Genomic DNA, 23,848 nt, shown 5'->3' with positions numbered 1-23,848 from the left:
CACTCTGGACCCACCTTCACGACTCTGGGCTTTTGATCAACCGAACCAGCACTCCTCTTCCAAGAATCCTTTTGACAGGTTCTTTTTGGAGGTGCTCTTCTTTTTTTAACCCATCCTTTTAGACAAAAATGGCACCAAAGAAGGAGGTGAAGAAACCTGCGGCGGCCGCTGCCCCAGCCCCGGCTCCTGCCCCCGCCCCAGCCAAACCCAAAGAAGAAAAAATTGACCTCTCTGCCATTAAGGTAATGAAACGGGTGAATTGTTTGGTCACTGAAACATCTTTCAACAGAAAAGAACTCTAGGAACTTGCAGACGAATAGATTTTTTTTCATTGAGTGAAATATGAAATAGTATTACTGAATGAACTGGTTAATATGAGACTAGAGTTCTTATTTAAAAATAAACTTGAACATCATCTGAGCAAAATGATTGTGAACATGGCATTGTGTGTAAACCTGTATTTGTTCATTTGCTCCATTTTTTTTCCTTCTCTGTTGTCCTTTTCCTCTTAACTTGTGAAAAAAATTGTAAGGAAAGCATAAGTGCAAAGAACACAAGGATAAGGATGTTTTATAAATATTAGTTTCTTTTGAATCGATTCTATGTAAAAACCTTACTTTAACACTACATCAAAAAGAAAGTTTTACCCTGAATAGTTTTCAGTGTTTAAAAAAAGCTGATGACCCAGTTGTCCTGACTGTATTTATTTGACAGCTGCTTATATTTCAACTGAAGACACTTTTGCAACTCAAATTCATTCTCTCTTCAATTTTATGTTACAAATCCTAATACAACACCAGATGAGGTCTCAGTGCAAGATAATTATGCGCTCAAGTGTTTCAGTGGCTATCACTGGCATCATGTTTACTTATGTACAGTTGTTAATTCCAAATGTGTGGGTTGCTTCTAAATGAAACTAAGCCCCTGTCAAATATTGCAAAAATGTTCATTGTGTGGCTTTTAAATTTTGTGCTCTTGCATATTGATTTTGAAGTGAGAATGTGATTGATTTTTGTGTCTGCATTTGCCGTGATTAAAGTACTGCACTGATGAAAGATTATCTGATTTTAGTAAAAGGTGCAATGGATGGACTGATTACTCTCAGTGATGTGATCCCTCAAATGTGCACCATCCCCTCATTTGCTGGGATCTCACTGGCTCAAAGGACAGTTTGAAAATTATCTTCTAAGGAACCTTCCTTATATGGAAATTAAAGGGTGAAAGTTCCTATGAGGCAATCTTTTTGTGTAAGCCAACATTTTTTTACATAGTAAGTCTGAATTGTACTAACAGCATTATTTCCTTGCAATGGGTAATGCTAAAAGTCAACATTTTAATGACTATTTTAGTATAACCACAGTTTTAATATTCCAAACATAAATATTGAATTAGATCATCCTTAGATATTTTCATGGGGGTTAAATAAATGATTCACAATTCTATAACTTTCTAAACTAAACATAAAATGTTATGTTTCCAAGTAGGAGTAGCTTATGACACTATTTTAACATAAATATGCAGATATCTGAAGTCATATTTGAGAAAAGTTGACAATAGAATCTAATACTTATTTAAAACTATTCTTAATGAGTATTTCTTTTAGAGGAATAAGTTACTTTTAGAACTTTTAATCGACATTTTTATGTATGAGGACTGTATGTGATAGAGGAAATCAAAGCTTTAATACCCAGCAATGACTTGGAAATTAGTCTATCCTCATAGATTCACATTGACTAAATTATTAAAGAATATGGTTACAGACACAACAACTATTTCAATTGTCTCTATTCTTTGAGTTTCTGATCCATAGTAACACTAGATGTGAATCAGTGTTAAGGCTACCTCTCTATATTATTGTGATTTATAAAACAATGTCATCTTTTTTGTGTCTGAAATTACAGACACAAAAGAAGACATGCTTTTAAAAAATTGAAATTTATCCTTTTCTGTATGTCTGGAATTAATGCTAGTATGAGTTACTACAACTAAGCAAAAGAAGGAACTGCTCCTACATACATTCTGTAAGGAGTAGTATGCCCCATTTTCATTATTTTATTGCCAAACCACAGACATGAAAGATCCCAATAAGGGACACAAACCAAGGGAGAAAAGCTAAATAAATAGAAGGAAGAAACTAACTTTTACTTTCACTCATAAAGCTCATTCCAAGTAGAATAAGGGTGGGGAGCCAACATAGGATTGAAACTAGCATATTTGAAAAAAGGGATTAAAATGCCTTCAATGATTTGTGCTCATTAGCATAAAATTCATGCATTTTCAAAAGTATTATGACAGAGCCAAAGAATTTGACACAACTTGAAAACTTTGTGAATTTTAATTTCATCCATGTAGGTAACAAGGCTAATTAAAATGTACATTAAAACATTTTATATTATGATGCTTTTAATCACTTAATGATGTTTCTAGCTATATTAGCTCGTAAGTTATAAACTTTTTTCAAGCAGGGAAAATGAACTTTAAAGAAATTAATAGAGCTATTATATGTGTTCATTAACTTTCTAAAAACTCAATAAAGAACAAATTTTAATTGGATTTTAAATTTACTTTTATAAATCAAATAAGATTAGAACACTAGCTGTCCTTTAGACTTTAAGAAGTGTTAAAGTTTATGCGTAACTGACTTTGTATAGACATAGCAATGGCAATATTTAATTCTTCAATACTAGTTCCAGAAAATACCTATATTCCATCATTTATCTTGCCATGTTCAGTGGGAATATATTTGACAACCCATAATATTAAAACTTTAGATGTTATGAATTAATTTTATCAGTTCCTAATGTGCATTCCAATCTAATTTTCTGGTTAGGTGGTTATTTGTTTTGAACATGTCTTTAGTTGCTCTGATATAAAACCTTTGATTTTTCCTGAGGTAATGGATACTTGGTGTCCTGCCCCCATGGACTTTATGAGTATCCTCTCCAAAACAAAATACTGTTAATAACCTACTGTGGTGGTCAGTCCTTGAAAGAACTGATACCTCCAACAATGATGTAGAATACATCCTCACAAAATTTCAAGCATAGAAATTAAAATCTACTGTGAATATGATAGGTGTGAATATAATAAACTGAATAAATTTATTTCTCCAAATTGAAACCAAATGAAATAACAAAGTGATTAAATAACCAGATAGCATTGTGCCTAAATTTGAAAATATATTTTATGTGTGAATTTTTTGCATGATGCATGCCTTGATTTACATACTAGAGTTTATTTAAGGAATTAGAATCATAACTATCACTATGCTTCTTAAATTTTAATTCTCATTGTATTCACTACTTAATCTGGTCATCCCTGATGGCGGTTGATACTACAAACAGTGTTGTAAGAGTACAAAATGCATTGACAGAAGTTTATCAAATAACAAATTGCACAGCAAAGATAAATTTAAAATATACTTACGGGGTTGAGGGGGCAAGATTTAAACTTCTAGTTTAATGAGTAAATGGAAATCTAGCTTACCCAATAAATGCATATATTTATTGCTTCTTAATAAAGAAGCAATAAATATTCGTTCTTGGTAAAGAAAAATAGTTATTTCTACATTACAACACAAGATTGCTTCTGGTCCAGGTATAAGATATTTTTTAGGCCAGGCTATTTTTTTTTCTCCTTTGACATAAATCCAACCACACCTCGAATTGTTAAGAAGGCCAAATGATATCCTATCATGTAGAAAGCTTTGGAAATATTTTAATTCCTTATAGTATACTAAAAGTTAGTCATTGTGAATGGGCTATTTTTCATATTATTTTCTTTAATTTTCCAAACAATAGGTGTGCTTTTTTATACTAGCTTTGCAAGAACAGAAAACTGATCATAAACAAGGTTCTGAGCATATTTAAACACTATCCACGATGAAATGATTACCCACGCCCTATCCATAATGAAACAGTAAGTGGGAGAGTTAGGATTAATCAAAGCAGGACAAGCCAGAGTCAGCTGCGTTAACTATATCCTAAAGCGATTGAATTATATGTGGTAACATAGGCATAGAGCATAAAATTGACAAGCAAAGGGTAAATTTGTACCCTTAAAACCTATACACTATTGCAAACTAAAGTTATACCAATAAACTTCCTTACCACAACAAATTAATTAACATGTAAGGTGGTGATAAATATTGTGGTCATTATTTTGCAATATGTGCATCAAATCAACATATTTTATGCTTTGAATTTATATTTGCCACTTACATTTCAGTAAAATCAGAAAAAAAAATAATGGCACCAATGTATATTTAGAAGAAGCACTGTAGAAGCACCGTCGTCCCATTGTTCATTGATTTGCTTGAGCAGGCACCAGTAACATCTCCATTGTGAGACTTGTTGTTACTGCTTTTGGCATATCGAATATACCACGGGTAGCTTGCCAGGCTCTGCTGTGCAGGTAAGATACTCTTGGTAGCTTGCCGGGCTCTCCAAGAGGGACAGAGGAATCAAACCCGGGTCAGCCACATGCAAGGCAAATGTCCTACCCTCTGTACTATTGCTCCAGTCCAGTGTATATTTAATGAGCTTAAATGTAGTGATTACTTTTTCCTTTATATATATATTTATTTTTAATTTTTTTTTTACATACCCAGCTATGCTTACCCCTGACCTGATGCTCAGGAGTGCTCAGGAGAATTGTTTGTGGTGCTAGGGATCAAACCTAGGTCAGCTGTGTGCAAGGGAAACACCTCCCCAGCTGTGTTATCACTGTGGTCTAAATAATAAAAATTAATTTTAAAAGTAAATATATTGTCAACCAATCGTAATATTAATCCATTAATGTTTTGAATATCAAAATTAAAACATTTGAGACTCAGGAAGCAAGGGCAAGCTTTCTCATTCAAACATCTAGATCATGAAAGAAATGAAAGTGGGATTACACTTGATTACACCAGCATTACATTTTGAATCATATATATTTCAGTGTCTTTGCACAATAAAGTGAAGTTTGGAATGAAGTAGATATGCTTACCATTTAATAATGAATAGCACTTTTAATTTTAAAGATAACAAAATCTTTCCATGACAAGAAGATCACAAAGTGACAGTGCCAAATTTAGCCTCTCAACATTTTAGTACTGCAGATGAACCCCCTGGCAAGACGGCTTCAGAAGTTGTTTCATAATTACCTAGTATTAAGTGCCATCTGACTCATGGAAATTGAGGAAAGGATTATATTTAATCTGCTGACACTAGATTTCTTTGCTTCTCTTCATACCTGTCTCTATATAAAGAAGACATTCTAGATGAAAATAGGGCTGGAGGGCCAGAAAGATAGTTTTCGGTTAAGGCATTTGCCTTGCAAGCTTTATCCCTGCACTGCCAGGAGTGACCCATGAACAGAGCCAAGAGTAAATTCTAAGCACCACAAGGTACAGCTGAAACATGAAGGAAGGAAGGAAGGAAGGAAGGAAGGAAGGAAGGAAGGAAGGAAGGAAGGAAGGAAGGAAGGAAGGAAGGAAGGAAGGAAGGAAGGAAGGAAGGAAGGAAGGAAGGAAGGAAGGAAGGAAGGAAGGAAGGAAGGAAGGAAGGGAGGAAATAGGCCATCTATAGTTCATTTCTACATCAATCTTTATAGTTTGTTTCTCACCCCAAAGAGGAATTTGGATGGAAAAATTGCAATATAGTTGCACTAGCTAAAGTAGTAAAAATTTTAATTATATTGATGACAAATCCTTGTTATTCTAGTGATAAATTTGTACTAATGAGTTGAAGACAAAGTTGTTCTCAAATACAAAAATTATATAATTTTCAACTTATTATCTTTCTTTCTACTATGGCAAGTGAAATTTTTCATAATAAGAAAATGCCCAATAGTATGCTAGCTCCTGTTTATAAAACTTACTTGAACACATTGTATGAAATTATACTTTGCTTAATTTCTCTTTAATAATGTGTTACATCTTGAAATTCTAAGAATTTCATTTACATTTTTTCAAATGGGTAGATTGCAACAAAAGTATGGGAAAGTAACAATGTAAAGCCATAAGAAATTGTAAAAATCACAAAGAATCATACTTTATATATGAGAAACAATAACCCAGATACAAGGAGCATATAATGGAAGGAGGCACAATTTGAAATGAAAAATCTAAAACAAAATTATGAGTTATTTGATTATCATCTAATTATCTTCCCATAATATTAAAAGACCTGAAATCTCTAAAATGGTAATATCAATATCCATAAATCCCTGCTTTCACTAAAGCAGCTTTATCCCAGATAGGTAGGGAAAGACAAACATTTAAAATTTCTAAAAGCACATATGCAGGAATTTTTTAATGATTGTATTTCCAAAATAAAAAATAACATGTAAAGGAAGAAAAAAACACCACTGAACCAGAATATTTCATCTGTGGGCCTTCTATGATGTCTAGTAACTATGAGATGAAAATGAATGAAGGGCTCATTAGGATTTAAATTATCCAGATTTTAGACCTCTGCCAGGTGCTAAATCAGACAACATATAGTAATGTTTCCTTGATTGAAAACTTCCCTGCTTAGATTAATTTCCTCATTTAATTTTACCAGTTATCAGACCCATGGTGTCTTGATGAAGATCTTTAAAACTATAGTCTTTGTTCCTACATAGGGCATTTTCCCCTTAGTAGCAACATGACATCTCTTCCAGACAGCCTTTAATCAATATCTTCTTGTGGGGAACATTTGATCATACCCAGCTGTACTCAGAGGCTATTCCCAGCTCTGTGCTCAGGGGTCTCTGCCAGTGGTGCTTGCATGTTGCCTGGATTAATTGCAAGAAAGGCAACTAATTCATATAATATCTCTCAGGCTCCATTTTTTATAGATCTCTTTTTAATTTCATCAATTTTATAGATCAAATTTTTATAGATTCATCCATTTTTTATCATGTAGTTTTAATTCCATCAATTCCAGGTATTGACTAAATACATTTTAGTATTTTTCCTATAAATCGACTTCTTCTACATTTCATCAATTTTACTTTTTCTATAATCACTTAAGTAAACTTAACGATTTATATTAGAAAACTGCATCACCAAGAAAAACTGTAGGGACCAGAAAATTAGGGATTAAAGTACTTGTATATATACAACCAACACTGATTAGATTCTCAGTAACATATATGGTCCAGGAATGTCCCTTGAGCAGAGAGCATGGAATAGTCCCTTGCACCATGGGGTGCAAATCACCCAAAAATAAGTAGATAACTAAGCAAATAAGCATTTATATGCTATTAAAAATCATAGATGTTGCATTAAGAAGTCCTGATTCAGTACCTTATAAACTAAATTCAGTACAATTTTATAAAACTGTATGATAGAGTTATTTTCAAGTTTCTAGGTTTGAAAAGAAAACTTTTTCTAAAAAATAAGGAGCTGGCCAACTCTCTTCCCTGGGAATATGATATTCTAAAGGTGGCATTTGTATTTGAAGGAAGATTTTACTATACATGAATTTTAATGATTTTAACAAATGAAAACCTATTGAGCATGTAATATACACAAGGTATTTTCATAGAGCCATGGAGGTTAAAAACCTTAGAATAATAATCCAAATTAGTTAAAATTTTGTATTCAGATCTGACTTTGTTCAAAGAGCTAATTACTTCATCATTAAAACACCAAGAAAGAAATAAGAAACTTTTGTCATGTGCAAAAGTATACCAGTGAATAAATAGGATTTCCATTCAGTGTCTTGAAACTGTAAGTTTTAAATTAGTTCATTTTTTTCAAACGAGGCAATGCTCCAGTCCTCTCTACTGTTGTCAATAGCTTGCTTATATGTTTACTTTGATTCTTGTTAGATTTTTTTAAAATAACATATTCCCTAGGTAGAGAAAATATATATAGAAAAATCAAAATAAAACATGCTGACAACTGTCTACCATTTTAATTTTAGTAATAATAAAACTTCACAAAACACCAAGTAGTTGGAACAAACTTATTGGCAAAAGCTCTAGTAAAGGTTTTTGTTTTGGCTTTGGGCCATATCCAATCATTCTCAGGGCTTACTCCTGTTTCTGTGCTCAGGGATAGCTCTTGGCAGGGCTCAAAGGACCATTTGGGGTTCTGGGGAATGAACCCGGTTGTCCTCATGCAAGGCAAGCACCCTACCAGCTGTACTCCATCTCCAGCCTCTCTACTAAAGATTTATGTTTATTCTTAATATCAGTCATAGGGCAATTCACATTTAATGACCTAATTATATAAATACAATGACAAGACTACACACACACACACATAAACACACGCACACATACACGCACACACACACACACACACACACACACACACACACACACACCAGTCTGCTGTAAAGGCTTCCATTGGTAAATCAAAAGTTCTGAGACTTCAGGTTTAGAAAGATAGTACATGGGGTTAAGACACTTGCCATGCATGCACTTAACCCTGAGTTGATCCCTGATACTGGCTTATGGCCCCCTGAGAACTGCCAGCAGGGATCATCAAGCAGGAATGAGTCCTGAGCACCTTATATGGCCCGAAACCAAACAACAGCAAAAAATAAATAAATAAATAAATAAAAACATGAGACTTCAAATTATATTCTGATCAAAGGTCAAAATTTTTTATCTGTTTTTTTCTATCATCCTTAAAAATTCATTGTATTTAAAAACTTTTCTGATAACCTCTATTTCCCGATCACTGTTGCACTCATCCCGTTGTTCATCAATTTGCTCGAGCAGGCACCAATAATGTCTCTAGTGAGACTTGTTACTGTTTTTGGCATATTGAATAAATATGCCATGGGTAGCTTGCCAGGGTCTGCCGTGGGGGCAGGATACTCTCAGTAGCTTGCCAGGGTCTCCGAGAGGGACAGAGGAATTGAACCCTATTTCCCAATAACCTCTCAAACTATAAATCTATTTGTAAATAGTTACTTTCATCACTGTCACTGTCATCATCACTGTCATCCCATTGCTCATCGATTTGCTCGAGCGGAAGTCATAATTTTTAAATTGCACTTCCAATCTTCATTTTGAGATTCAAAACTCTTGGAGATTTTCCTCACTACTTGCAAACTTTGGACAAAGTGATATGCATTTAAATGTTAATTTCTTCCCAGATAATCTGAGAAAAGGCTGCAAAGTATATATCCGTCTTGTATGCTTCTGTGGAGACTTCATGACTTTTGCAGCTATTCCCTTAAAAAAGTTGCTGAAACTATCTAAGCTCAAATTTATCTGCAAAGTACTTTATAACTGTGAACTACTTAAAATATGTACAAACTCATAAACATGTCTGAATTTTTATGGATAACATAAGATTTAATTTTCCTCAGTAACACTTCAAAATAATCAAGTACTATTCTATGAAGGGCGCAGCCTTCTTCTTGAAGGTAAACTACCATAAAAACTCATTACCATCCCATTCCTTAGATGGCTATAAAAAGATGCTAAACTTCAACTTCACATTCCACAGTCCTGCTTTGGCTTCTTTCTGTTCTCCGTGCAGAGACAGAGCCAAAAGAATTTTCACAGGACAGAATCAGTTTTCATAAAAACCTACTCAAAAATTTTTAATTATTAAAGACAAGGCTTAGAGAAAAAAAAGAAGGTAAAAATCATCTGTCTTCCATCTCAGAAGAACTTCAGACATTCCAAAAATACAAGGAGGGAGAGAAATAAACACCATAGGGTGATAACCAAGAGATAAAATGGAGATAAAAACCATTTGTGCTTTAAAGTCCACACTTCTGAGAAAGCAACTTTCCAGAGTGGTCATTACTCAAAGATTTTAAGACCAGATTGGATTGTCAGCTATGTGAATCATGAAAATACATGCACAGTGTGTGTGTGTGACCTTTTCAAAGTCCTCTGAACTTTGCCACAAGAGACAGAGCTTCAGAGGATGTTCCTTCTATAGCAGTTGTCATTTGAAATTCCAAACCAGTTCCACCCAAGAAGTTCCATTAATACTGAACCTTGATCGTTTAATGTTTGAAAAGTCCATAATTTATGAATAGAAAGAGTCAGCCTTGGGAAAACTCGAAGCTCCTCTTTGGGGAACAAGTTAGAAGCTGCTCCAAAGAGGAGACGCTAAGAGACTATCTCAGGGTTAAAGACCATAAAAGTAAAAGAGGCTCCGGTCTCCCTATGGCTGTCCACTCCTAGGTTCTGGTTTCCTAAAAATAGTTCTCAGAGTGCAGATCCCTCTTTCCCTGTGCCCTAAGAAAGCTAAAGAGCTCTCCAGGGGAGTGGCCACTTTCCTCTGAAACCTTACGCTAGCTCTGAGGTCACAGCTTCCCCAGAAATAAAAGGAAGCCTTGGCCAGGGAGGCCCCCACCCAGGGACCGCCGCAGCCCTCAGCTCTCCAGCCTCGCCGCTGTCTTGCAACTCAGCAGCTCCATCATGGTGGGTCCTATGAGAAACGGTTTGCTGTTTATCAGAGGATCTATATAGTGGATTTGATTATCCAGAGAAGAACGCGGGAAAGAGTAGAATTGAAACGGGAATGTATTTCATAGGACTCTCTAAAAATACTTTTGATTTTTTTTTTGTCGAGGTGGGTTGCAGATAGAAAAGATTAATTACAACTACTATGCCAACTGTAATAATGCGTCTTACCGCCCAAAGTAAAACTTTATGCTTCACTGCCTTTAACGCTCTATCATATTAGGTTGATCATATTTAAAACTAGACGGAGTAAGCTGCAAATATTGCGAAAGGCTCTGCCTTTAAAACGTTCAGATGTTAGGAGAGCTAAGACTAAATAAATGACTTTCAAAGCTTAGGATAAAAAATGTACCGGTTAAACGAAGGAAGATTTAACTTGATCTTAACGCATTGCTTCCGTACTTTTAAAATGCAGTGTAGCTCTATTACACGTATCTTAAATACATTTTTCCAGGAAATATTTGAACTAGCATTTGTTAAATCATTGATTAATGTGTAGAGATGTTCCATAACTTATCTTTTGCAATAGCTTTCTATTTTTCCTAGATTCAAAAGTATCTGCAGGAACACTCTTATCCTATGACACCTTTAGGACTTCCTAAAAGCCACAGATCAGAGAGCAATCATTCTCTGTCAATGCATTTGAATGAATACTAGTTGTTTCTTTTTCTTTTTCACTTCTGCAGTCCTTCAGTGCTGACCAGATTGCTGGTAAGTGAATTGAGCTTCTCTCTGGATGTGGGCAGAGCACTGCCTAGCTTCTGAAAAATCACTTTTATCTCCAAGGCATGCTTCTGCATGGTTCAACCTGTTAGTGTCCAAGCTATGCCTGAACTCTGAAAAGTAGGCTGACTTTTGAGGCTTACTTTGAAGGTTTCTCAGGGAATGAGCTTGGATACATTAAAAAATCAGGACATTTATGTTTGGTTAAAATACTTTTTGTGGTTAATTTCTTTCTAACAGATCGAGTTCTCTAAGGAACAACAGGATGGTAAGTTTAAAAGATACAGTTGTTGATATGTGCACACTCCTAAAGATGGCATGTGAGAAAACCAGCTCCCTCCAGAAGAGATTAGCTCTTTCTAATTATCCCCACTGGTGTTGCCACTCTAAATATAAGATACTCTCAATCACTCTAAATATAAATGATCTCAGCCTGAAACCCTTGCTTATCAGTAATCAAATGTTTAAGCAAACAAAAGATAAACATCACAAAGTAGGTCCTTGTAGTCACTGATGGCTAAATGAAACCAATTTGATGCAGTAGGTAAAAGCAAAATACATATACATCCATACATATATATGTATGGATATATGTATATATATAATCAAAAGAGGATATGTTTGGGGTGACAAACTTGATTAAATCCCAAAATAGGATTTGGTAGGTTTGAATTACTCATTTTGGAAAGGATTATTGATTGTGAAACTGCCTTTCACTAAGTTTGCCTCATTTCATTGGGCACCAGAGTGAATTGAGAGAAATAATGAGGAAGTGGGTATGAACAAAACTGAACTGAGAGAAAAAGGAGATAATGTAATTTATCATAAATGATAGATGAAATACTAGACACTCTTTGTCTACCCTTAGGCATGAAAGATAGTTCCCAGAGAGCTGTTAGCTCTTGCTCAAAAATCCAAAAGATTAGTAGTAAGGTCAAAATTTGATATTGGTTGTTATTATAATTTTTCTCATTTTTATTAAAAATTTTAAAATATAAGAAGTACTTTGAATTAGTTCCTAACTAGAAAACATTACACTCTTAAGAGTTCAGAGATCTGAATAGTCTACCTAACCCTTTCAATTTTCCTTTATTTTGAAATTTTGATACAAAAATTCCCATGCCCTAGGTTCTTGTTTGCTCCACTAAAAAGTATAAGGGAAATTGTATGATAGAAAGAAAGTGTCATATTTTCAAATGAATGGGGACAGCAAAACATCTGTAAAAGAGTAGGAAATAAAAGGTTTAGTAATTTGGGATATCATTCATATTAATATCTATATGTATTATATATAATGTATAAATAATAATTATATATGATTGATAAGAACTTACTTAAATACTCCATTCTCATCCTGAAAGATTTCACATTTTAAGTCTTTTTCAATGTCTAAATATCATGTTTGGACATCAGTTAAGGAAAAATGGTATTTTCTGTAGTACAGACTCACAATAACCTGCATTATGGTTGATGGCCTCATGTAAATAAATTATATGACTTGATGACTGACAGCACAAAATAATTTAAAACTATACTACAAAGTCTGTTTTTCTTTTTTAAACAATTGGTGAGTTTACAAATTGTTTTAGTGCATAATTAGTGATGCTGAATCATATTCAACTGCTACATCCCAATCCTTTCAAACATCTGATTTATAGTGTCATGTTGACTGCCAAATTGTGATAGGATCAAGTGAGAAGACTTAAAACTCTTAGCAGGGAAAAAAGGGTTTTCTATGGATTATTAAACCTGTTATTCTGCCTGTTATTCTGCATATAAAATCAGTTGGATATAGAAGAAATTTCAGTAAACATTTATATGGTGGACTGGTTTTCTCATACAAGGCAAACAAATGTAAGTTTTTAAAATTAAATTGAAACCTGTACTTTCAGAGATTAATAAAGACTTCCTTTGTTTGCTTCCTTCCTTGTTTGTTTGCTAATGGTTGCTCTATTTGAAGGTACTCTAGGTTTGGGACAAAAGAAGAGCAAAAACAACTAGAAAACTGTAGCATAATTTTTCTAAATATTTTTGCCTCCCCCACCCCCTTTTTAAAAATTTAGGCAACATGATTTACTTAAGGTCCAACTTCTTTGCTCTCTAGTAGAGCTGCAACTGGTCACAGGTGACTGTTTAAATGTAAACTTTAATTTATGACAAAATTTTATTAGAATCCATTTTCTCAGTTGCGTTAGCCTTACTGTAGTGCCCAAGAGTCATGTGTAGTTAACTGAGGTTACCTATTTGAGCAGTCCAGATACAGAATATCTTGGTTATCACAAAAAGTTCTAGAACAGTGTTGTTCTAGACACTAACATAACTTTTTTCCCATTTTCCCCAAAGGCAGAATGGTAAATATATTAGTCTTTACTGGCAATACAGGCTTTTTTTTAGAAATAACTCAGCTATGTTGAGGTTTGAAAATAACAATAAAATATATATGAACAAATAGACATGTCTTGTTCCAAACAAAAAAATAAATCACAAAACACACTTATTTGCTAGCTTCTAGGCAGTACTTTACTAACCTTCATTCTGGAATCTAAAGTGAATAATCAAAGTTTCAAAATGTGGATTAGACCAAGAAATATCCTTCTGTTCTTGGTTACATCAGCAAAAGGGTTAATGTCAGAGCGATTTTATTACAGCCCATAAAAATGCTATTTCTATATCAGCATCTGACCAGAGTAATAGAGCCCTTTGAGCAATCTGTGCATGAATGACTGGAGACAGTAACAAGAATAGTTCAGTTTCACATGTCCGTTAGAACTATGAAAAATAATATTTGACTTATGACCACACAATGCCTGCAGCATGCTTTTGAAATTTAAATAAAATGTTTCTTATTGTCAAATTTCATAGAATTTGGGAGGGGGGATTTTAGCAAAAACAATGAAGTGTGTAGTTAATTATGGATATGTCTGGGTGCAGTCAGATAGGGTGATGAAGGCACAACAAAGTAGAGTCATTTGTTCAATAATCTAGACAGCATCTTTTGATTTAATATCACTAATGGCCTAAAAATAATGCTTTCACCTCTGCCAGTCTATTCACAAGTAGTTTTTTGAATGTTGTTGGTTTTTAACTACAACAACTTGCCATCAAAATTTTTGGAATTCCCAGAAATTTTCATTTAGTTATTCTAAAAGTTTCTATTATAATGACGTTACTGACCACTAAATCCATAGCAGCAACCTATATTCTCTTCGTGTCTCTGTGTCTCTGTGTCCCTCTGTCTCTGTCTTTGTCTCTGTCTCTGTCTTTCCATCTCTCTCTCTCTCTCTCTCTCTCTCTCTCTCTCTCTCTCTCTCTCTCTCTCTCTCTCTCCAGATGTTTTTTTTAAGTCCTTGTTTAGGAAAAACGGCAAAGTTTAGAAAAAATGCAAAAGACATGAAAAAATAGAGAACACTTTAAAATATGTACTAATACTTGTATACATACATAAATATAGACATGAGTAAATGAAAAATCTGAGTAAATTAGTGGTTTGTCAATATGAGATATCCTGGTTGAGATATAACTTTACAAAGATGTAACTTTGTAAAATGTTAATATTGGAGAAATCTAGAGTATATTATTTCAGTGGTATATATTTTCTGTAACAACTATATTTGAACTTACAATTATTTCCACAAAACTTTCATTTTAAAATGTATACTTAATTCTAAAAATTTTAGCAACATATTGCCACATGTATTATCTGAAAACAAGTAAAATTTAAATAGATTATCATAATGATAGGTTCAAATAAATATTCCTCCTATTTGAAAGTCACCTAGTCATACACTGAAAAAGAAAATTACTATAGAACTTAAGGATTGTCTCGCCTTTCTAAGTTCTTCCTTAAAATAAAATTACTCCTAAAATAAGATTATGAGATTGCTTAAAGTACTGAAATACATGTTTTGCATATATGAGTCCCAGGTTTGATTCCTGGCACCACATGATCCCCTAAATAAAACAGAAATAAACTACAAGCACCACTAAACAGGAGTAGAGGGCTCTACACATGGAAAAATTTAATCCTGAAAAAATTATTAATTGGAGAACATAAAAATTATACCTTAGAATGAGGTATTGTATTATAATTGAGAAATTTGTATTAGTCTCATATACTGTAACCTCAACTGAATTTTTGAAATTGTATTAATTTTGATAACTATGTAAGACATAAATTATATAAATTATATTCTTTTTCTTAAGATTTTTTTTCTTTTCGAGTCACACCCGGCAATGCTCAGGGCTTACTCCTGGCTCCGTGCCTGGAATTAATCTTAGCAGTGCTCAGGGGACCTTATGGGATGCCAAGGATCAAACCCAGGTTGGCCAAGTGCAAGACAAACACCCTACCTGCTATATTATAGCTCCAAACCCGATTTTTCTTAAGATTACTTGAGGCCTCAAATTTTCTTAAGCCAGTCACGCTTTCCAAGCAACTAAAGAATATGTGAATAAATATGACTAGAAATTTTGGCTTCCATGTATAATTATTAATAACATGAATTCCCTTTGGAAATGGTGCTTTAAAATCGTCCCCAGAGGAAATTTCAATTGATCAAAGATTAAGCTGGAAAGGGGGAGAGTCCAAAAATTGCATCTAAGCTGGTTGTTTGCCAAAAAATTGTGGAAAAAGGCAATTTTAACAAAATCTTTAATCAAGTTGGGGTTTCTTTAGAGATCTGAGATAAGAAGAAAAACCATCCTAATACTTCTTGCTTCTTGCAGACTTCAAGGAGGCATTTCTCCTGTTTGACAGAACAGGTGAAAGCAAGATCACCTTAAGTCAGGTTGGTGATGTCCTTCGGGCGCTGGGCACAAATCCCACCAATGCAGAGGTCAAGAAGGTGCTGGGAAACCCCAGCAATGAAGGTACGCACATACTTCTCAATATGGAAGTGATGGAAAGCATGTGTCATTAAAATTGGTGACATTTATTGAGAGATAATTTCCATATAATGTAATTTAATTTGCTCTTGATGCTAAGGGTACTGCTTGAGCATCTGATCTCAGTTTTTCTGTCATAAAATAAGTTAACTTCCTCTGAAGTTTTGCAAGCATGATACAATGTTTTTATGCTAATAGAAGGGGATAATTTCTAATGCTAACATCATTAGAACTAGTGTTTAAAATTCAAGAATTAGATTAAATATGAAAATATAAATATTTTGGAACTTTTTAAAGGCAAAAACTTATTTTTATAAAGGTGTAGAGTAATATCTCCAACATTTGTCAAGGAAATAAGGTTTAGACACAATGTGTTTTACAAATAAGTCATGCAATTATACTTCCAGTAAAATACTATGAATACTTCTAGAGAAGATGAAAACAGAGGAAAAGTAGTCACAGTGTTTCTATGAGACTGAAAATATCTGCTGACTTTCCAGTATTCCATCATCACCCAGCATCTTGGATGGAACTCAGTTACCTTAGTTAGGAATAGATAGAATGACATTTTACCATGAGTTTTCAGTTAAAAAAAAAAATCAAAACATTTAAGGTCTAACTCAAAAGCTGCATTCAGTCCAGCAAAGTAAATTTTGGAACAAAATTCAGTGAGATACAGAAATGGCAAAAAGGAAGTGGCATTCACTAGATACAGAAATTTAGTAAGTACAGAATAAAGTAAAAACAATTCCATTGATTTATGGTAATATATAACCATCTATTAAAATATCTACCACATTAGTAAAAAATCTCACCCTAAATTTAAAAAAAGGAAAAAATTGTCTTTTCAAGATGTTTGGAATATTCATATTTGTTTTTGAAAAAAATAAAAAGAAAAGTGGGGGAGGACAAATAATATTATTTTTCTTGGTAAGTATTGGAGATATTACTCTATTACAGAAGTAAATAAGTTGTTTTAAGGACACTTGATACAAAATCAACCAAATTTTTCTTTCTTTGCCTGAAAATTTCCCGCTTGAATGATGCAATAAGTAGTCAAGAACATGAAATAAAATGAGACAGCATTAAGCCTAATCTTATTTTAAATGCTTCTTCTAACTAATCAAATTTCTATCTTTAATAAAGTCGTTGGATAAATATTTTCTTATGCTAAATTTAAATTTAATTCTTTTAATATTATTACTTAATGAACTATATTTCTGTCCTACAAAGAAAGACCAATAGAAATTTATTACTGAAATACATAACTACATCCACTTGTAAAAATATGGAAAATCTGTTTTATAACTATGTGTTAATGTGATTTTTTTCACTTTTGGGGGATCACACCGGCGATGCTCAGGGGTTACTTCTGGCTCTGTGTGCAGGAATTACTTCTGGTGGTACTCAGGGAAAAATATGGAATGCCAGGGATCGAACCTGGGACAGCCATGAGCAACACAAATACCTGCTGATTTTAATTTTTTGTCTTATGAGACAATACTGCAGAAAGTTCTATCATCTCTGTTTCTCTAAACTGCAAATAAGTCAGGAGTGCATTAAGTGTTCAATGCACATGCTGTCCTCCTAAACCTCTTTTTAAAATTACTAAAAATTTGAGCTGGAACTGAGGTTCAGCACAAAGGCATATGACTTATTTTTTGAAAGTTATTTAGTTGGTCCCAGGCATTGTGAACTGTGTTAGATACATATATCCTATTTAATTTCACTATTTTTGTAATAATGGACTGGAGTGATAGCACAGCGGCTAGGGTGTTTGTCTTGCACATGGCCGACCTGGGTTCGATTCCTCTCGGAGAGCCCTGCAAACTACCTAGAGTATCCCGCCGCATGGCAGAGTCTGGCAAGCTACCCGTGGTGTATTCGATATGCAAAAAAACAGTAACAAGTGCACAATGGAGAAGTTACTGGTGCCCGCTTGAGCAAATCGATGAACAACAGGATGACAGTGCTATTTCTATAATAATATTTATTGTATTATAACATTTTAACAATGATTCCTTAGTATTTAGAATAAGTTAAATGTAAAATCATAATAAAATAACAACACTCATAAAGTACTCTATTTTTCTCAGGCTTTGTCATCATTACTTATTATTATTTATATTCAACATATAAGACACATAAATTATATGTATTCACTAATGCTTACACTAACACTGAGTCATGTCTAACTTTTTAAAAAATTAAAAATTATGTTAAATAAGTATCTTAAAATGCTCACTTAAAAAACTTTTTATTTCTTTCATTGTTGTTGAGTTCACGTTAGTTTATGACATTATAGATTTTTTTAAGTGTTTACACTTTGATTTGTATAAAATATCTTGTGAAAGTTTATGACTAAGTTTATCATTATTATATGACTATAACATCCATAGTCTGGTTACTGCCAACCACCAAAGCTTTATTTAATTTATTTATCTTAGCTTTGGGGAACAGACCAGCTATGTTCAGAGCTTACTCCTGGCTTTGTGCTCAGGGTCATTCATAGAGGGTCTCAGGGGACCACATCGAGGTGCCAGGGATCAAACTGGAGTCAGCACTATGCAAGGCAAACGCCTTACCCACTGTGCTATTTCTCAGGCCCCCATAGCTCTATTTTTAAATGACAGATTTAAGAAACTAGTCCATGCTCACATAATTGTTCATGTGATCTGGGGGCTTAAACATGAGCACTATGACTCCAGAGCTCCTGTAATATCTACTACCAACCTAGTAGTTGGTAGTACTAACTACCGTCTTAACTATTTACCAAGTGAAATTACTGATATATAAAAAATGTTTTAGGTTATTGAACTTTCAAGTTCAATTTGTGTGTCAAAGATGCAATTTTATGGTCGTTAGTAACTCTACAAATTTAAATTCGTTCAGAGATGAATGCCAAGAAAATTGAGTTTGAGCAGTTTCTGCCCATGATGCAAGCTATTTCCAACAACAAGGATCAGGGTGGCTATGAAGACTTCGTGGAGGGTCTGCGTGTCTTCGACAAGGAAGGCAATGGCACGGTCATGGGTGCTGAACTCCGCCATGTGCTGGCCACACTGGGTAAGAAAAATTTACTTTATTAGAATCAATAGACAAAAGGTAAAGGGAAGCATAGAGCGTAAGAAATTTAGTAGATTTATGGTTTAGAAGAATTTTGTTATAACTAAAAGGGATAGGAAGGACTTTTTTAGTAGTCAAATGTAATTCAAATGTAATGACCATCAATTGGCCTTGGTGACAATAAATTACTTTTGGGAAAGTGTACATTTAATACTCAATAGTTGCAATGCATCAGTCAAAGAAAGCATTGTCTTTATTATAGAATGTAGTTTGTATAATCTGGAATAATGTTGATTATTCATTCAGAATTAATTTGTTGCCGGTGTTCCAAATATTGTATGACTGAAGCTAAAACATGAAAGTTTTGTAACTGTAGCTCAGAGTGATTCAATAAAAATTTTTTTTAAATAAATAAATTGTAGTTTCTGGTGAGTGAAAGTGGAAAAACTTAATTTACTGATAAATTTATGTAAAGTGCAAAAGAAACATAAAAGGCATAATTTCTAGACTTCAAAAGTTTGGTCAAGTCTCTAGAAGTCTCTAAGTAGTCACTGGAACTCTGAAAATATTCTCTAGCCTTCATTTTTGAGTAGATACTTTTGTTTCACAGGTGAAAAGATGAAAGAGGAAGAAGTAGAAGCCCTGATGGCAGGTCAAGAAGACTCCAATGGGTGCATTAACTATGAAGGTACAGTTCCATGTGTTCTGACAATCTCAGCAACTTTTTAACTGATCACGTTAATGATGCATTTCATCTGAGCATAAAATAACTTATTTTTCTCTTTTATTGAACATATGAACATTATTAATTACCTATCAATTGGATAAGAAATCTAAAAATATGACCTGTAAAGGTCTTAGTAGATATATAAACATCTGTCCAAGTGCACTTTAATATTCCTGTGCACTGCTTTGTAGCTTAAACTGTGTTTCCACATGTATTCTTCTTGTTATAGCTTCACAACATTTCTTTAAAATGAACAGGGTTGGGCCGGACCAATAAGCTGGTCAGGCATTTGCCTTGCACACGGCCGATCCAAGTTTAATACCCGGCATCCCATATGGTCCCCCGAGCGCCACCAGGAGTAATTTCTGAGTGCAGAATCAGGAGAGCATTGTTGGATGTGACCCAAAGGGCAAAATAATAAATAAACTTAGAAAATTAAAATAAGATTTTTAAAAAATAAACAGGGGCTGGAGTGATAGCACAATGGGTAGGGTGTTTGCCTGGCACGCAGCTGACCCAGGTTCTATTCCTTCGTCCCTCTTATAGAGATCGGTAAGCTATTAAGAATATCCCGCCTGCACAGCAGAAACTGGCAAGCTACCAGTGGTGTATTTGATATGCCAAAAGAGTAACAATAAGTCTTGCAATGGAGACATTACTGGTGCCCGCTCGAGCAAATTGATGAGCAATGGGACGACAGTGACAGTGACAAAAAAATGAACAGGGCTTAGTGAACTGGAAAGATAGTACAGGGGTTAATGTATTTGTCTTGAATGCAGCCAACTGAGTTTGATCCGCAGCTCCCTAGCACCACATATAGTCCCCTCAGCATGCCCGCGCCTCATCCCTGAGCACAGAACCAGGAGTAAGCCATGAACACAAGTATATTTGGGAAAAATAATTAACAGGTTTTGTATCAAAATAAAATTTACTGAAATCACAAGTTCTAGGGACCTGAGTGATAGTACAGCAGGTAGGGTGCCTGGCTTGCACATGGTTGACCTGAATCCAGCATCCTTTAAGTTCCCCAGATGTCTACTAGGAGTGATCTCAGAGTGCAGACCCAGCAGTAAGCCTGGAGCACAGCTGGGTCTGACAAAACAAAACAAAACAAACCCCACAAGTTGTAGAGCCCTCAAAATACACATTAATCATTACAAATAATAAGCAAATATGAAAATGAGGAAACTTAAAACCCAAGAAGTTTAGTTACTTAATAAAGGTCAAATCATCATTATATCTCTGGTATTAAAAGTTAGGTCTTCTCATCTACTGTTCTCGCTCATCTCTTGCTCCCAATTATCCTTCCTTGCTACCAAATTTATAGTGTTAAAATGTAATCAATGATTTGCACTTTTCTCATAAATACATACATAAAGGAAGGTTGTTTAGTAAATATAGCATGCATAAATGGAACAGTGTCTAGAAAATAAAATCAGATTTAGCTTTTATTCCACAGTGAATTTCAAATGAATCCAAGATTGCAGTGTGACAAATAAAAGCATAAAATCCATAGAAAGTGCTTCTCAAAGCCTTGAAACATTTATTGAAGCAGGAATCATTATAAATTTTGATAAATCCAACTACATATGTTTTATAAATTTATATACCAAGAACCTCCACTGGAAGCAGTCAAAAGACAAACTAGAAAAAAAAATGCAATTTATATTAGAAATAACTCATTTAATTTTTTTAAGTATTTTAAAATTTATACAATGACCACAACCTAAATTAAAGATTAGTTAGTAAAAGGAAAAGTAATTCATAGAAAACTAAATATATATATGAATGCAAAATGTTGTTCACATTCTTCATGAATATTAAGAGGTGCAGATTATCATTACACTGATAGAGTAAACTGATTGCCCAAGATTACAAGACATTTGAGGATATTTTGGGTTGAGGAGTATGGAAACAGTTGAACTCTTGCATTCCAGGTGGAAATACAGATCATTAAAATCCCCACATGTGGGGCCAAAGTGATAGTACAGCAAGTAGGGCATTTGCCTTGCACACACCTACCCAGGATAGATCCCCAGCACCACATGTGATGATTATACTATTATTTGACAAATCTACAGTGAGGACTGCAAGTAAACTTCACAGTAGCAAAATGATCATTTATACATTAGATCATATATGCATATACATTTCTTCATTACTGTGTTGTTCACAGCAACCAACTACTTAAACAACTTACCATCAACATATAATACATACGATAAATTCTTGATCTATCTATGCTGAAATACATTTAGCCCTTAAGAAGAATAAGGATATTCATATTTATGTTTTTTGAAATCTCTCCAAGATAGATTAATTGAAAGAACGAAGATGCCAATGTGTTTGTTTAGCCACCATTTGCATAATGAGTGTTTTAGATACACAAATTTGTATTTTACTTATGTATGCAAATTAACTATAAAGAGAGAAACTATGAGACAGGGATACTTTTAACCATGTGCATATAATCAATAAAAATATGCCCATAAGGAGTGCAAACCCTACAAAAATTTAATCTATTAAATCAAGGAAAATCCATAGATTAAGTATTAAGAATAGCAAGATATATAGAACTTCTTAAAATAAACTATGTCATGGCTGAAAACAATAAGAAATGAGATTATCTGCTAATCTATCTTTCTTTTCTTAAGTTGGACAATTTTTAATACTACACTCTCTGAATTATCCCCACAGCTTTTGTCAAGCATATCATGTCTATCTAAATGAAGCTCTCAAGGTATATATCTGTTCTTTTTTAATACTAAGAACTTACTTGAGATCATGTTTCTTATATTTAACAGTTCCAATTTACATGCTAATTGTCTAATTATTGGTTATTAGTGAAGTTACTTATATTAACCAGAAAAAAATTTGAACTTCTTTAGTAGAGCATTTTTGTAATGATCTAAATGCAAAAATTCTGATGTTTGCTTCCCTATGTAAACAATATTAATAAAAATATGAGCTTACATTTATGAAATAATCTAATATTTACTAATAATAACTGCTTTTAATATCCTACCCAAAGTTAGGTACTTTTAACCGGTAATTGCAATGACTTACCTTGGAAGTGCTAGTTTATTTTGTGTTATTTCTTTTGCATGTCACATTATTTCCCCTCCTATTTCACTTATGAAAATATATAATTAACTTTAAGTCATATTCTATTTATCTCTGCAGATCAAACATTGTCTAGGAAGACTGGCTGGAACATTATTTTAATAACACTCAGGACAAAGGTCTGAATCTGTTTACTGTCATTCAAGGGAAAAAATGAGCTGTTCTAAACTGAAAAGACTCCCTGAATTTTTTTGTACCCTACATTTCTTTTCATTTTTAATTCATACTACACAAATGAAATGTTTGCTCCTCAAAGAAAAAATAGGATATTCTGGCAATCTCATATCCAAACATCGTTCTTTATTTTCTATCATGATTCAGTGAACATCCTTAAAATAATAAATTAATAATTTTGGTCAGTCTCAAATGTCAAAGTCTCGTGTGTTTCTATCTTCTTGCTTTGAGAAACGTATTGTTACCACTTTATTCTTCTGTTAATGTTTTATGATTTCAAAACCTTTAAAAGAACAAATCATTATAACTTGCATAATTACTGTATCACTGCTACTGTCATCCCGTTGCTCATCAGTTTGCTTGAGTGAGCACCAGTAACATCTCCATTGTGAGTCTTGTTGTTACTGTTTTTTGGCATATCAGATATACCATGGGTAGCTTGCCAGGCTCTGTTGTGTGGGTGGGATACTCTGGGTACTGTGCCCTGTGCCGGGCTCTCTGAGAGGGGCAGAGGAATCGAACCCAGGTTGGCCACGTGCAAGGCAAACGCCCTACCTGCTGTGCTAATAGTAATAATGATAATCATATTACTAAAAAGGTGAAATTGAGAACTGAAGAGGTTTTTATAGGATCAGAGACATTTAACTATCTGGACAATGAAAATGGATGTTTTCTTCAGTTTTGAATTAATCATGGTGGACATGGCTTGATCTAGTTTACTTCTAGTGCCACTCTGGT

At 33.9% G+C, this 23,848-nt stretch overlaps 1 protein-coding gene across 2 annotated transcripts; it reads left to right on the top strand.

Annotated features, from left to right (window-relative positions):
- MYL1 (myosin light chain 1) lies at positions 1-23,297 on the top strand. 2 transcript variants are annotated; one of them, XM_004601325.2, is made up of 7 exons: positions 1-242; positions 11,377-11,404; positions 15,862-16,005; positions 18,913-19,086; positions 19,697-19,774; positions 22,511-22,553; positions 22,997-23,297. In XM_004601325.2, exons 1-6 carry the CDS (start codon positions 129-131, stop codon positions 22,537-22,539), a joined length of 567 nt encoding a protein of 188 aa, XP_004601382.1. In that variant the 5' UTR covers positions 1-128; the 3' UTR covers positions 22,540-22,553; positions 22,997-23,297. The 2 variants fall into 2 exon arrangements, with proteins under 2 accessions (XP_004601382.1, XP_004601383.1); XM_004601326.2 differs by lacking the exons at positions 1-242; positions 11,377-11,404 and adding exons at positions 10,299-10,371; positions 11,100-11,124.
- Positions 23,298-23,848: the final 551 nt, after the last annotated feature.

The sequence above is a fragment of the Sorex araneus genome, chromosome X (assembly GCF_027595985.1).
Source record: "Sorex araneus isolate mSorAra2 chromosome X, mSorAra2.pri, whole genome shotgun sequence".
In the NCBI taxonomy this organism is placed as follows: domain Eukaryota; kingdom Metazoa; phylum Chordata; class Mammalia; order Eulipotyphla; family Soricidae; genus Sorex; species Sorex araneus.
This window is presented reverse-complemented; position numbering and strand designations above follow the sequence as displayed.

Coding starts and splice junctions, on each gene's coding strand:
- MYL1 (XM_004601325.2), top strand. CDS start 129: ATGGCACCAAAGAAGGAGGTGAAGAAACCTGCGGCGGCCGCTGCCCCA. Junction 11,405..15,861: donor CTCTAAGGAACAACAGGATG/GTAAGTTTAAAA, acceptor TGCTTCTTGCAG/ACTTCAAGGAGGCATTTCTC. Junction 16,006..18,912: donor GGGAAACCCCAGCAATGAAG/GTACGCACATAC, acceptor AAATTCGTTCAG/AGATGAATGCCAAGAAAATT.